We start from the raw sequence: 14,165 nt of genomic DNA on the forward strand, positions 1-14,165 counted from the left end.
TAGCCTCGCCTGATCTCAAACTCTGGGCAATCCTCCTGCATTAGCCTAGGATTACAGGCACATTTGTCATTGCACCCAACTCCTAACTTTTTGTAATGAGCAAAGTTGGTGTTTCCTAATCTTTATTTAGTGTACACAGAGGTTCCTGAGGAGATTGTTAAACATTCAATTCTGGGTCAGAGGGTAGCTCAGTGGCATAGCATTTGCCAAATCGTACGGCTCTGGTCTTGATCCCAGCACCACAGACTTAAGGATGATTTCTTCTGGATCCTTCTTTTGATGCTGTTTCATCAGGTGGATCTCCAGTAGTTTGGTCTGAGACTATTTTGAAAGTTTCTCTGTTAACTGTTCATTTTTCCAGTGCCTAAGGCTGAGAAGGCTGAGTAGGAGGGGTACAGATTCAAGGTTATCCTCGGCACCATTGTGAGGCTCTTAATCTCAACAGTCTAAAGAAAACAATTATTTTTGCGGATTATAGATGCACTGTATTTTAGGGGCTTGTCAGTTTCTCCTAAAGGGATAAAATTTAGGAAGGTATTAGAAAAAGTTAAAATTTCAGCCGGGCAGTGGTGGCTCACGCCTTTAATCTCAGCACTTGGGAGGCAGAGGCAGGCAGATTTCTGAGTTAGAGGCCAGCCTGGTCTACAGAGGGAGTTCCAGGACAGCCAGGGCTACACAGAGAAACCCTGTCTGGAAAAACCAAAAAAAAAAAAAAAAAAAATTCAGAATCCTAAACTGTTTGAGATATTTCTTAAAGTTTTTTCCTCTTGTTTAAGAAGACAGTTCTCATTTAGTACTTGCTACCGTTAGGTGAGACATTTTGCTTTGGCAGGAAGTGTCAGCTGAGTAGTGAGAGCACCGTTGAGTGAGTGTGTGGCCTGCGAGGCTTCCCAGACTGTGTGGAGCTGCTCCTGCCACAGTGCTCAGCCCCTTCTCCAGATTGGACTTTACTGAGAGGAGCCTCAGAGTTCATGCTGTCGTGTCCTGCCTAGACAATAGAGATGGGATGCGCGTCTCGGGCGAGCTGGAGTTCCTAGGCCTCTGTAAGCACCTCTGCTGGACTGTAGGCAGTGAAGGCTGCCTGGCCTCTCCTGTCTGCCACCAGATCCTCTACATGGGCTCTGCTTCCTTGGAGTACAATATGGAGCATTTGTGTCCAGGTGCCGAGTTAACAGTAGAGAGAGCTGTGTCTTGAACTTGCTCTTCAGCTGTCAGGACGTTAAAGGATCTGTGTTCTTCCTGAGACCCATAACCTATTGTTAGTTAGGGAAGAAATGAAAGCCTTACTGATGACTTTTTGTTACCATAGCACGTGGGCTTTCCCACTGGAGGGCTATGGAAAAGCTGCACTTGGTGCAGCCCCTCTGCTGCTTTCCTAGTGTGTGGAGCAGGCAGTCTGCTAAGGTCAGGTAAGGTCATCCAGGCAGTGCTGCTCCCTTTCAGATTTGCCCCCTGTAATCAATGCTGTTGGAATAAACCTGCCTTCCCTGTTCATCCTGCATATGGTCTTCTGCGTCCTTCATTAGTGATGTGGAACACGGAACACCCATCCTTTGACTGCCTGGCATGCTCGCTGGGAAAGTCTATGCATGGCTCTTGGTGCCGTGCTTGTCCTGGGGTAACCGCCTGGTGCTTAAAGATCCCTGTAGTTGGAATGATGGATGCTGAATTCCAAGGAGTTGCATTTAGTTTGTCAGACTTAGAAACTTCTTCTAGCATGATTTGTGTCTTTCAAAGCTGTATGGGAAATCAGGCATTTGTGCAATGTTGGTACAAGATCAGGCACATTTGGAGTAGTGTGGCTGTACACTTGTGTGGTGTTCAATGGCACCTGATCACTGTGTGTTTGCACTTAGTTGGCCAGGAGGGATACTCAGCTGGGAGCAATGATAGCCCTGCTTAGAAAGACATACTGACTCTCACAGGCCACATTTTTCTTGCTTTACCGCTTGTCAGATACGCAAACCAACCCCCCCCCCCCCCCCCCATGGTACCAGTCTGAGTAACTAGCTGTGAGTAAACAGCTAGTGTGTGTGTGTGTGTGTGTGTCCACAGCCAGGTGTGCAGGCACATGCCTTTAATCCCTTTGAGTCCAGAGCCAGCAGGCTGTCAAAACAAAACAATACAAAACAAAAACACCCAGTCCTCACGCTGTTGTGACTCTGTTGAATTTCCTTCTGGAGGTACCAAGTGTTCACTTCACAGCCTTTTTGAAAGCTATCTGACTCCCCTGTCTCCAAGCTCTTGTCCGTTTTCAGCACCTATTGTAGGCTCTGATTCAGCTGCAGGTGTGGTTAGGGTTCATCTTATTTTTCTAATTTGTTGAACAACAGGATTTTTCTCCAGTTCTCTTCTAGATACATACTGCCAAGTCCTTTATTCATTACTCAAAAAAGGAGCATAGGTAATGTACATAACCTTTTGACTTTTTCTGTGTCTCTTTTCTAATGGTCCGTTGTGTCCTTTCTTTCAGAATACACTGCTACAGCAGCTGGGTGTTGCTCCTTTCTCTGAAGGCCCTTGGCCGCTGTACATTCACCCCCAAGGCCTCTCTGTGCTTTCCCGCCTCCTGCTTATCTGGCAGCATAAAGCTGGAGCACAAGGTGACCCTGATGTCCCTGAATGCCTGAAAGTGTGGGACAGGTAAGGCCCTATCTGTAGGTGATTGAGCACTGTTTCCAGGGGTCTGACTGAGGGGCTGGCAGTCTGGCTGTGAGAAGTTGCCTCGTGTGTTTATGAGGGGGAGAGGTGATGTATGGGGGAGTTTGGCAGATGTGCTGTTAAACAGCGTGGGCTGGGAAGAGGTGCCTTCCGTAGCCAGATGTGATCTGTAGGGAGAGCTCGTGATCCTTGTCATCTAGATTCCAAAGATGAGCAGTCTCCTGAAAGAGAAAGGCTGAGCTGCCCTTGGTTAGTGTGCTTCCTACGCGAGCCCACATACAGTGGCTTGCTGCCATTTTTGGATAAATTTTAAAGAACTGGTTTCCTTGGGGGAAGCTAAGCTTAACCACCTAAATCCCCCTTAGAAGGCCTTGCTTTGCCTGCTTTGTTTACATGGTTAGGCTTCAAAGCACTTGTTTTCCTAAAAGGCTTTGCTCTTCTATCCAGGATCAAATAGCTGTAATGTTGGATTTCGAGATCATAGCCCTCTTTGAATGCCAGAGGGCCACTGTGCTCTTCATGGCACAGTTGTGCAAGAAGGCTCTGGGAGCGAGGGGTGGAGGAAGGGCTCCTTATTAAAGCACAGATCTCTTTCCTAAAAGCCAAAGGACATACATACGTTGGCTGTGCTCACTCCTTTTTTTTTTTCTTTTTTCTTGTTTCTTTTTTTCTTTCCTAGAAAGGGCTTCTCTGTGTAGCCCTGGCTGTACTGAAACTCAGTCTGTAGACCAGGCTAGCCTTGAACTCAGAAATCTGCCTGCCTCTGCTTCCAAGTGCTGGGATTAAAGGCGTGCGCCACTACCGCCCGGCCTCTGACAAGTTCTTAAATATTGTAGCATCTCCTTTCCCTCTCCCTTTCCTCCTGGATCTCATTGTGCATCCTACCTGGCTTAGAACTTTGTGCGTGTGAGTGTGCGTGTGTGCATGTGTGTCACCAATCACTTGTGTCATATCATTCTTGTAGAGGTTGGAGGACCACTTGTGAAGTTGGTTCTTTCTTATCAAGTGAGACCCAGGGTTGGAACAAGGGGTGGTAGGCTTGGTGGCGAGTGTCTTAACCCCATTGCGCCATCTTGCTGGCCCACATTTGACTTTTGGCTGGCTTCTCTGCACCAGTTTTGTTCTTTAACCTGTTCTCTGTGCAGCACTGGGTGTTGGTCTTTCTGGGGTCTCTCCACCAGATATGCTCCCCTTTCTCTGCTCCAGGTTTTTGACCACCATGAAGCAGAACGCATTGCAGGGGGTGGTGCCCAGTGAGACAGAAGACCTGAATGTTGAGCACCTGCAGCTGCTGCTGCTCATCTTCCACAGCTTCTCTGAGAAGGGCCGCCGGGCCATCTTGACCATGCTTGTGCAGAGCATTCAGGAGCTGAGTGTTAACATGGAGGTGCAGATGCGCTCTGCGCCTCTGATCCTGGCCCGCCTCCTCTTGATCTTCGACTACCTACTTCATCAGTACTCCAAAGCTCCTGTGTATCTGTTTGAGCAGGTGAAGACCCACACCCTCTCTTTGCTCTCCTTGCTCTCCTGCTGAGAGCTCCATTCTCTGCAGGCAATAAGGTTTTATCTGTCCTTGTGAAGGCTTTATGATACCTAAGCCTTTGGGGTTGGCCTTCCTTTTTGGCTTGAAGTGCTAACTAGGGACTATTCCTTGGCTGCTGGCTGGTGGCTGTGCTCTTGTTCTAGTGTTTACTCATGCATATTCTTTCTCATCCATCCTGCATTTCCAGAAGCAACAGTGCCCTCAGCCTTGCCCCCTCCCTCAGTGTTAGTGCCTGAGGAAGGGTCCTGCAGTAAATGCTATAGTTGTAGCCTTCTGTGAATATACACACAAGGGTGGTTAAGAGGTGCTATGCTCAGCAGTTCTTAAACTAGTTCATGGAGCATCATTCCGCTTGATGTACTATAAAAAATTGCTTTCCAAAAGCAATTACAGAAAAACCTTCAAAATTTCATCTTCATTTGATGGTGCACGTTTTGGTATTGCTAGATATGTTGTTATCCCTGGTGTGAACAGCATGTTGGTGACTGTATATCCTTAACTAATGTCTGCGTTTCAAAGGTGCAGCACAACCTGCTAAGCCCCCCCTTTGGGTGGGCCAATGGATCCCAAGACAGCAGCAGCCGCCGCGCCAACACTCCTCTGTATCACGGGTTCAAGGAAGTAGAAGAAAATTGGTGCAAACATTTTTCATCAGGTCAGAAGGAAGATTTTCAGCCAGAGGGTGATGACGTATTGCTCTTTGTTGGTGGAGGCTTGGTGACTTGAGCAGGCGCTTTGGCCCCTGTGGGTGGTTTAGAAAAGTTTTAGACATTGACTTCCACGTACCTTACGCTTGCTTAGTAAGGTCATCCTTTTCCAGATGCAGCCCCACAACCCAGGTTCTACTGTGTCCTGTCTGCAGAGGCCTCCGAGGAGGATTTGAACCGTCTGGATTCTGAGGTACTGCAGATTTTCTCTTTTCTGTCCGTCTGTCTTCTTCTCCTCTTCCCTTTTTCCCCCTAAGAGTTAGGATTTTTCCGTATGCTTTTAAGGTAGAATGATCCTGCCTCAGCTTCTTGAGCAAATGGGGTTATAAGATGTGCCTTGCCCTGCCCTGGTCAAAATTTGAAAGCCATTTTTACACATGGGTCAGGTGCCCTCCATTCTAAAATCTTTTACTGTATGCTTGTATTAATATGTAGGCTTAAGTGTGAAGCCCACAACTGCCAGTCTGCTGCAAAAAGGGACCAAGTAAGGATGAGGTGGGATGCTTTTATAGTCAGGAGGCTAAGTTTTCAAGCAGGGCCAGGAGGAGTAAATGTTTCAGTATGAAGAAAAGAATTGTCTTTTTTTTTTTTTTAAATTTTCTGAGACAGGGTGTCACTATGTAGTCCATTGGCCTGGAACTCAGAGAGATCCCCCTGCCTGAGTGCTGGGATCGGAGGTGTATGTCACCACACTTGCCACGGACTGGGGTTTCTTATGGGGTCCCTTGTTCCACGGGAAGATGGGTTCTGGCCAGGTGTGCACGGAATTCGGCTTTGACAAGCAGACTAGACACGAATGGTGTAAGGTCTGAGTGTATTTCTCAAAAATGACATGAGGCTTTTACAATCATTGCAAAAGAGAGAAATGAAAAATCTGGCAGCTCAGTAGTCGAGGCACATCTGAGGCCATCTAAAACACATTAGGTCTAAACCAGCAGCCATCTCCTATGGACTGGTGCAGCACCCCTGGGCTCTGAGTATGTTCGGGCTGCATGGTCCCGGCCAGAGTCCCGGGAGGCTGTGGGTGCGCCAGCCAGGAGAATAGAGGCTTGAATCTCGAGTCCTTAATGCTGAATCTTCAATGTTGAATGTTCGAATCTCGAATGCTCAATCTCTTGAATCTTGACTGGTGCTACACCCCCACCCCCACCCCCACCCCCCCGGGCCCAAGTGCTCTGGGCCCAGGGGGCTGCTACTCTACCTAAGTTCTAGTTAGTACGAGTGCTAGTGAGTCCGAATGCTGAATTATTGACTGCTTGCTACTGAATGCTGAATGTTCTATGCTGTCTCTCTTTCTGTAAGCTCTAATGCCCTACCCACAATGCTGGAGGCAATTAGTTAGAATGGCTTAACATTCCAAGCCAGGGTTTGACTAGGATTTTGGAACATTGGTGAAGGTCAGAGAGCAATGTCTGAATTTTCTCTTACTAGCTGTAAAGAAATGATATCTTTGTGGGCCCCTAGCACACAAGTACGAGGACATATCTGGGCTACCTCTGAGTTTGGGGTGCCAGGCGACAATGCGGAGGCAGGAGACTGACTTTCCTTGAAGTTTACGCCTCAAATACTGCAAAGTGTGCGTGGCACACGCCTGTATTATTTTTGGTCTTTCTTGGTATTAGGCATGTGAAGTTCTTTTCTCCAAGCTTGTCAAGTACGATGAACTTTATTCCTCACTGACTACCCTACTTGCGGCTGGATCTCAGCTTGATACAATCAGGAGAAAGGAAAATAAGAAGGTGACAGCCCTGGTAAGATGGCGGACACTGGGAGGGCTGGGTGTGTATGTGTGGTGACCCTCATTCTATTGAAGTTTCCTCTGGGCCTGAGCTACACATTCAGTGTTTGTTTGCAAAATGGACTGGTTCTATAGCATTTCCATGTAGTTTGCATGGTACTGTCAGCTATAATTTTTTTTTTTGGTTGACATTGAGAGAAATGTGACTCTGAGGGTTAATAGCAGCCCAAGTGTCGCCCCCTGATTGTTGTGTCACGGCAGAAGCCTCACACTTGAGCTTCTATGGGCCTGTGAGTACTTGTGGATTTCTTGAATCTCAGAACAGTTCTCAGAAGTTGAGGCTGTTAGTGCGCTGGCTGATTATGGTCCTGCCCAGGTTATGTCCTCTTTTTCCTGGTTAGATGGTGAAGTCCTGGGGAGCCAGAGCTGTCTGCAAGCATCCTTCAGCTTCTAAGCGTGTAGAGAGGAACAGAGTGTTGTAGAGCATCTGCCTGTTTGACTTAGTGCTTGTGTGCTAAGATGCTCTAGCGGGCCTCTCACTCAGTTCACAGTAGACACAGGTTCTGTTTGGAAGGCTGCCTTTGAACAGTTGTTACATTAGGGAGATCTGAGTGTGCCACGTGCTTCCACTGCTCTGTTCACCTCCTCAGGAGGCCTGCGCCCTGCAGTATTACTTCTTGATTCTCTGGAGGATCTTAGGAATTTTGCCACCTTCAAAGACTTACATGAACCAGCTGGCCATAAACTCACCTGAGATGAGTGAATGTGACATCTTACACACTCTGCGATGGTCATCTCGCCTCCGGATCAGTTCCTACGTCAGCTGGATAAAGGTGCCAGAGGGGAGCTCAGCTTGCTGTGATGGAGCTTCACAGGCGACTTGCTGTGTACCATGGGGACTTCTAAAATTAATGAAAGCTTTGGACTTTCCAGGTTGTTTTTCCTAAACTCTCTTTCTTGCTATCCAAATAGGATCACCTTATCAAACAAGGCATGAAGCCCGAGCACGCAGGCTCTCTCATAGAGCTGGCTGTCAGCAAGTGTTGCTCAGTGAAGTATGATGTTGACATTGTAGAGGAGTACTTTGCCCGACAGGTATGCTGTTGTTCTGATTGTAATGACACAACTGGGCTCCGTCAGAGCCTTTTGTCACAACTAATTAATTAATATCCTGTGTGCTTTTAAAGATCTCCTCATTCTGCTCCATCGACTGCACCGCCGTTCTCCAGCTGCATGAGATCCCTAGTCTGCAGTCCATCTATACCCTGGATGCCGCTGTCTCGAAGGTCCAGGTCTCTCTGGATGAGCACTTTTCTAAGATGGCAGCAGAGACTGATCCTCATAAATCATCTGAGATCACCAAGAACCTCCTTCCAGCTACGCTGCAGCTCATTGACACCTACGCCTCATTCACCAGGTGTGGAGACCAGCACGCTTTGAAAGATCCCTGGGTCTGTGTGTATCCTTTCCTTGTGTGTGAGCTTTGCGTTTTCCCTTTGGTGCAGGAAGTGAAAGGGTGACAGTCAGAGAAGTTTCAGTCAGCTCATGAGTCCCAGGATGTTTAACTTTTATAATTTCACCAAGTGCTTGTACAAGTCCAGCTCTAGGCTACAGAGAGCATAGGTGTTTTTCTGAGTGTCTGTTTGTGGTGGGAATGAAGCCCCTGCAGGACTTCATTTCATGGGCCCAGGTCTAGGAGCAGTTGTTACCTGTTTGGAATAGTCTTCCTCTGTGGCTTCCTCTGGAGCTGTGGCAGTCCTGAGGCTCAGCCTCTCAGACGTGAGCTTGCAGACACACAAACATTCCCTAATGCGTTAGAGGCTATTTCAAGCTGTTCTCTTTCTTCAGCAAACCTTGCAAATTATACATTCTAAAAAAACTTGCTCAGCAGTTGATATTTAAAAATTTAAAGTTCATTTTCAATATGTACAAACTAGAGATTACCCACAAATTGAGATTCCTGGTTTTCCCTAAGTTGAACTGAGAGATTCTGTCTTCAGTACGTGATGAGAAAGGAAGGAACAGTCAGGATAGCCAGTGCTAGATTGTACTCAGGGCACAGAAACAGGAGGACTGGCAGCTGACTCGGCTCCATGAGACTTTGATTCTACGCTGTGTGTCCCCAGAAGTGCTCATGAGCAAGTGTGAGCAGGCTGGCAACGCTGGCCTCAGGTAACAGTCTGGTGCCGCAGGGGAGCAGCTTTCCCGTGCAGCCGGTCCTGCCTGGCCACCTCACTGACCATCTGCTCCCTGGGGTCTCATTGTTCAGCCCTTTTCTGTGGTGACTAGTCCACTGATAGGGACCTGGATTGTTGTAACTTAAGTAATCCTGTCTCTTAGTGTCTAATGCCTTGTACATTGAGGGCTGTTGCTGGAGGCAATTATAGTGAACAAACAGGAGGCATAACTAGATCACAAATGCCCTACTGTGTGCCAGACATCCTTTTTGATATTGGTGGACTGTAGCAGCCATGAGTCAGCAGAACCTAGGCTTTGATCTGCCTCCCGGCTTGGTGCTTCCCCAATCTGAACTGCCACTGGGTTTTCTGTGGCTAAGAAGCTGGGGAATGTTTTATAAGTTAATGCTGAACAGGCTTTGTTTTCTTTGTTTGTTTCTTTGTTTGTTTTTACATACATCTATTTGTCTGTCTTTCTATCCATATATTATTATATATTATTTGGTGTTTCAAGAAGTAGTTTTCTCTGTGTAGCCCTGACCGCTCTAGAACTCACTCTGTAGACCAGGTGGCCTTAAACTCAGAGATCTCCCTGTCTATTTCCCGAGTGTGCCACCATCATCTGGCTTACTTTTAAAATACAGTCTGTGAGTGTGAGAGTGTGTGTGCGTGTGCGTGCACGCACACATGTCCTTTGCTGACTTTCCAAGAAGGGCAAGGAGGATAGCCGTATTCGGGATCCTATACGTTTGCTGGCCATGGAGTCATGTTTTGGGAGCTTTTCTGAGGTGGGCTGTTTGGGAACTAGTTGCTCATGAAGGAGCTGGCACTGTGACTTGTCCTTAAATAGACTGGCAACAGATTCTGGCTCTTGAGCTTCTCAAAGGTCAGTTTCTTGTGTGCATGGTGGGACTTATTCCTACAGCGTTCCCTTCCTCCTCTCCCTTCAGAGCCTATCTGCTTCAGAACCTTAATGAAGAGGGATCCACTGAGAAGCCCTCGCAGGAGAAGCTGCACGGCTTCGCAGCTGTCTTGGCTATCGGCTCTAGTAGGTGCAAGGCAAACACACTGGGTAAGTGACCACAGTGCTTTTGGACAATGATGATAGTAGTTCTTCACTCCCTGCTTACTACGCTTACTGGAGCCACCTTGACTGTCGGGCATTTCCGGGGGGCGTATCTGATTGGCTCTTGCAGTAACTCTGTGAGTAGTTTCTCCAGTTTACTTACAGACAAACTGAAGTTTAGGACGAGTTCATTACTCATGACTCCTATGCAGTCAGTGAAGCTGAAATCTAAACCAAGAGCAGCTAGTTCCTGAGGACAAGACTGCTTACTTACTGTTCCTTTGTTCGTTCTGTGAAGTTCTTTGACTTGGCAGAATTTAGTAACAGTCCCTGTCCTTTCCCAGGAGTGGTCTGGCAAAAAAAACAAAACAAAAAAAACAGGGTGGAGAATCAGAGCTGAGCAGGACTGCAGTTCAACTCAGAAATTCCCCATTACACTTTACAGCCATATGTATCCTCAGTGCCGCATTTAGTACTCTTAACTTTTGGAGTCACTACTGCTTCCCTGAATGCAGTGCATGGATATTCATGATCCCTGCCCTCAGGATTTGTCTTCTGGGGGGTCGGTCGGAAGGGGTTCAAAGCAATCCTTCCTCTGAGACTGGGGTGGATGCGCTGGGGTTGATGGTGACTGGAGCCTGCCGTGCTAAGATGCTTCTTCCCTCCTTTGTTGCCAGTTGTCATCCTTACTTGTGAGATTAGAATGGGATTGATGGGAATGAGAGCCCCACCACTGTGATTGTTAGCTGCTGGGTAATTAGCTGCGCCTTAGACAGCTCAGCTGCTGGAATAGCCGTCTTAGCTGTCTTAGTAATGATTCTGACATTTGGGGCTGCTTTAAACACTACAGCATTCCTTCTTGTGAAAATTCCTCATGCTTTTTTTTTTTTTTAATTTATTTATTATTATAAATAAGTACACTGTAGCTGTCTTCAGACTCACCAGAAGATCTCATTTCGGGTAGTTGCTGGGATTTGAACTCAGGACCTTTGGAAGAGCAGTTTGTGCTCTTACCCACTAAGCCATCTCACTAGCCCCGATTCCTCATGCTTACTGTCACCTGCAGGTCCAACTCTAGTGCAGAATTTACCATCATCAGTGCAGTCTGTCTGTGAGTCCTGGAATAACATCAACACCAATGAGTTTCCCAACATTGGATCTTGGGTGAGTCCCTTTGGGATCCAGCGCTAAACCACTCTCTCTGTCCTTATTCCTCCTCTTTAGGCTTGTATTGGCTCCTTGCAGATGATCTTGTTACCATTCTGGCTACAGCTGAGTCAGTAGTCAGTGTGTTTGATTACCCAAGTGTTCTTAGGTGGTCCCTTTGCCCTGCAGTCCACATCACCAGAGCACAGACCACTGTATTTCTCTGAGCCTTGCCTCTGTCACCTGTGAAACTCTGGTTCCATGTGATGTGCTATCATGGGTTAGGCTACACGTATGTCAGTGTGTCAGAGGCTGTCTGCCGTGAGTTCGTGCAGCAGACCACAGCATACCTTAGACTTTCTGGGCTGCCAGTGCTGTGGAGTACTTGTGTCTGTCCCACTCATATGACCTCTGCAGACAGATTACTCTTTCCTTCAAGTTCTGTTGAGGAGCGAGGTATGATCCATCTTCTCTTGGCTTCACAACTGTGGCCTGTTGATAGCACTTAGCAGTGTTCCTAAGGATAATTACAGTCTGAGTAGTGGGGGCCAGATGTATTGCACAGTCCAGGTGCTTCCTAGACATTATAGGTGAGCAGCAGTTTTACACATTAAGATTAACTGGAGGGAGTAGCAAGTGTTTGTTGTATTTATCTATTAACCTGTTCTGATGAAGTTAGGCTAGCTCCTCCCCTCAGCTCAGTGTCCTCAGGAGCTTGTGGACAGTGGAGTGGAGGCTGCTGTTTGTACACATTAGTGAGGCCCTAGCTTACAGCAGATTTTTTTTCTACTTTGTGTTAGTGGATTTTGTCCAGGGTTGATGTCTGTCTGTCTGTTACACATGGTTCTTTTCTTTTCAGCGCAACGCATTTGCCAATGATACCATCCCATCAGAGAGTTACATCAGTGCTGTGCAGGCTGCTCACCTGGGGACTCTGTGTGGCCAGAGTCTGCCCCTGGCGGCTTCTCTGAAACATACCCTCCTCTCCCTGGTCAGGTTGACTGGGGATCTGATTGTGTAAGTACCAGAGCCTGGAGCCAGGCCCCTGTGTCCATGGTGGGTGTTCTGTCTTGTGGCTGGAGGAGGAGAGTCTAGTTGAGGTGAAAGTACTTTTACTCCCAACTGTTTGCTAGAATCAAGGAGGAGGGCTGGCCACACGACAGCCTGTTTGTCTTTCTGTACTTGGGTCACAGGGGAATCATGATGCATTGCCTTCAAAGTGGTCCAGATTGACTGTTCTAGAGTTTTCAAGGTGGATTGCTTTCACAGCTTTTAGTTTCTTTTAATATTATTATGCAAATGCATCTTGTTTTCTATTTTAATAAATGAATTGTTATATGAAAATGAGTTTTGCTTCTGGCAGTGAAGGAGAATATGAAATGGTATGGTGTTCACACATAAGAAATAGCTGTCAAGGAAGGGAAAAGACTAAACTAGAAGCTCTTCCCAGTGGGCCAGTGCTGGCCTGGCAGCATTTCAAGACAAGTCCCTTCATGTGCTCCGTCCCCTGGCTACAGGTGGTCGGATGAGATGAACCCAGCACAGGTCATCCGGACCCTGCTACCGCTTCTCTTGGAGTCAAGCACAGAGAGCGCTGCTGAGATCAGCAGTAACTCCCTGGAACGCATCTTGGGACCTGCGGAATCTGATGAGTTCCTGGCTCGTGTGTATGAGAAGCTGATCACGGGATGTTACAACATTCTGGCCAACCACGCAGATCCCAACAGGTGAGCAGTTGAAAGAACTGCTGTAGCTGGTGATGAGATGCACCACTCCTGCCACCATTTTGGTGATGACAGCTCCTTGGTACTGGGCCTCTGGGCATCCTGTGCTCATGTGGAAGTGTGGGAAGAGGTCCTGGCATCTACTGTGATGGCTGATTCCTAGGAATAACTGTTGAGAGAATGCAATGTTGAGTGTTCATATTGGGAACATTACATAAACTAAGTGAGAAAGGTGTGGTGGGGATGGGGTGAACAGAGGCGTGAGTGGAACTCATGTTTTGTGACTATCAAAATAGGTGGTCTCGGGAAAGTAGGCCTTTGATCTGCCTTATTAGGCTATGCTGTGGGGATGCACAGGACCCTCCCAGGAACTGTGCGGGGAAAGTGCAAGCACTGGCACTTGCTACCTCCTCAGTGTTGACGACTTGCCTGCCGGCCTGCCTTTTTCTCTCCTCATTTGCCCTGTCCTGCTCTGTAGACAGGCTGCTTTGAACTTGGGTTCTTCTTGCATCAGCCTCTGGCAGTACCAGATTGTATCACCATTCCTTTAAAAAAATCCTTTTGCATGTTTGTGTGTGCATGTTCCCATGTACGTCGGTGTTGTGTGGGGGCCAAGGCCAACACTGGGGGTCTTCCTTGTCTGTTCTCCACTATAACTCCCACAGCTAGTGAGCCAGGTCTTCGGGGGAGCCCAGCTCAGGCTTTCAGTTTGTGTGAGTCAGCCATGCTGCTCCTGGGATCCAGCCTTTGTCCCCAGCCTCCTGGGCTGCAACACCCACCCAGCATCTGTGTGGATATTGGGAGTCTGAACTCTGGTCTTCACTCTTGTGTGGCAAACAGTTCACACTGAGCATTTCCCTAGCCCCTTCTTTTGCTTTTCCAACATAGGCACTTGAGGTGACTTCTCTCTGCAGGAGTGATTCACTCATACACTCTATCTCTTCTGGAAGCAGTCATGCGCTGACCACAGCTGATACTTAACTTCAGATGCCTTTCCTCTCTTTATTAATTTTTATTTGTACTTTCCATTTGAGGTGAGGTCTATTACAGAGTTCCAGGCTGACCTGGAGCTGCGATGCTCTACATCTGCCTCCAAAATGCTGGGGCTGCAGGCGTGTGAGCTTACACCTGGCTTGTCACTCTTCTTTATTTTCCCAGGAAATGAGGTAGTAAGACAAAATTGAGGTCTTGCTCTTCTTGGGTTAAACATTTATTGAACATGTACTGTATGCCAGTGTTTATGTTAAACTTAGACAAAACAAAACTAGGTGTTTGTCTCAAGGTCTAGTTGTCAACATGTGCTTCAGAGGCAGTCGGGAGGGCTCTGAACTGTGGTCTTGGTCCTCAGTGGGCTGCATGAGTCCATCCACTGAACTGTGATCTTGGTCCTCAGTGGGCTGCAT

General features: G+C 47.5%; 1 protein-coding gene across 9 annotated transcripts in view; it reads left to right on the forward strand.

Annotated features, from left to right (window-relative positions):
- Ubr4 (ubiquitin protein ligase E3 component n-recognin 4) overlaps positions 1-14,165 on the forward strand; it is a 113,957-nt gene that overhangs the window by 23,486 nt on the left and 76,306 nt on the right. For all 9 annotated transcript variants that reach the window (XM_031379259.1, XM_031379261.1, XM_031379263.1 and 6 more), the window contains exons 18-29: positions 2,474-2,643; positions 3,868-4,150; positions 4,724-4,859; positions 5,025-5,104; positions 6,534-6,662; positions 7,300-7,482; positions 7,622-7,744; positions 7,837-8,066; positions 9,777-9,898; positions 10,959-11,056; positions 11,898-12,055; positions 12,556-12,765. In XM_031379259.1, coding sequence (XP_031235119.1) covers positions 2,474-2,643; positions 3,868-4,150; positions 4,724-4,859; positions 5,025-5,104; positions 6,534-6,662; positions 7,300-7,482; positions 7,622-7,744; positions 7,837-8,066; positions 9,777-9,898; positions 10,959-11,056; positions 11,898-12,055; positions 12,556-12,765 — 1,922 coding nt within the window. The remainder of the gene's footprint in view (positions 1-2,473; positions 2,644-3,867; positions 4,151-4,723; positions 4,860-5,024; positions 5,105-6,533; positions 6,663-7,299; positions 7,483-7,621; positions 7,745-7,836; positions 8,067-9,776; positions 9,899-10,958; positions 11,057-11,897; positions 12,056-12,555; positions 12,766-14,165) is intronic.

Source organism: Mastomys coucha, unplaced genomic scaffold, assembly GCF_008632895.1.
Source record: "Mastomys coucha isolate ucsf_1 unplaced genomic scaffold, UCSF_Mcou_1 pScaffold18, whole genome shotgun sequence".
In the NCBI taxonomy this organism is placed as follows: Eukaryota; Metazoa; Chordata; class Mammalia; order Rodentia; family Muridae; genus Mastomys; species Mastomys coucha.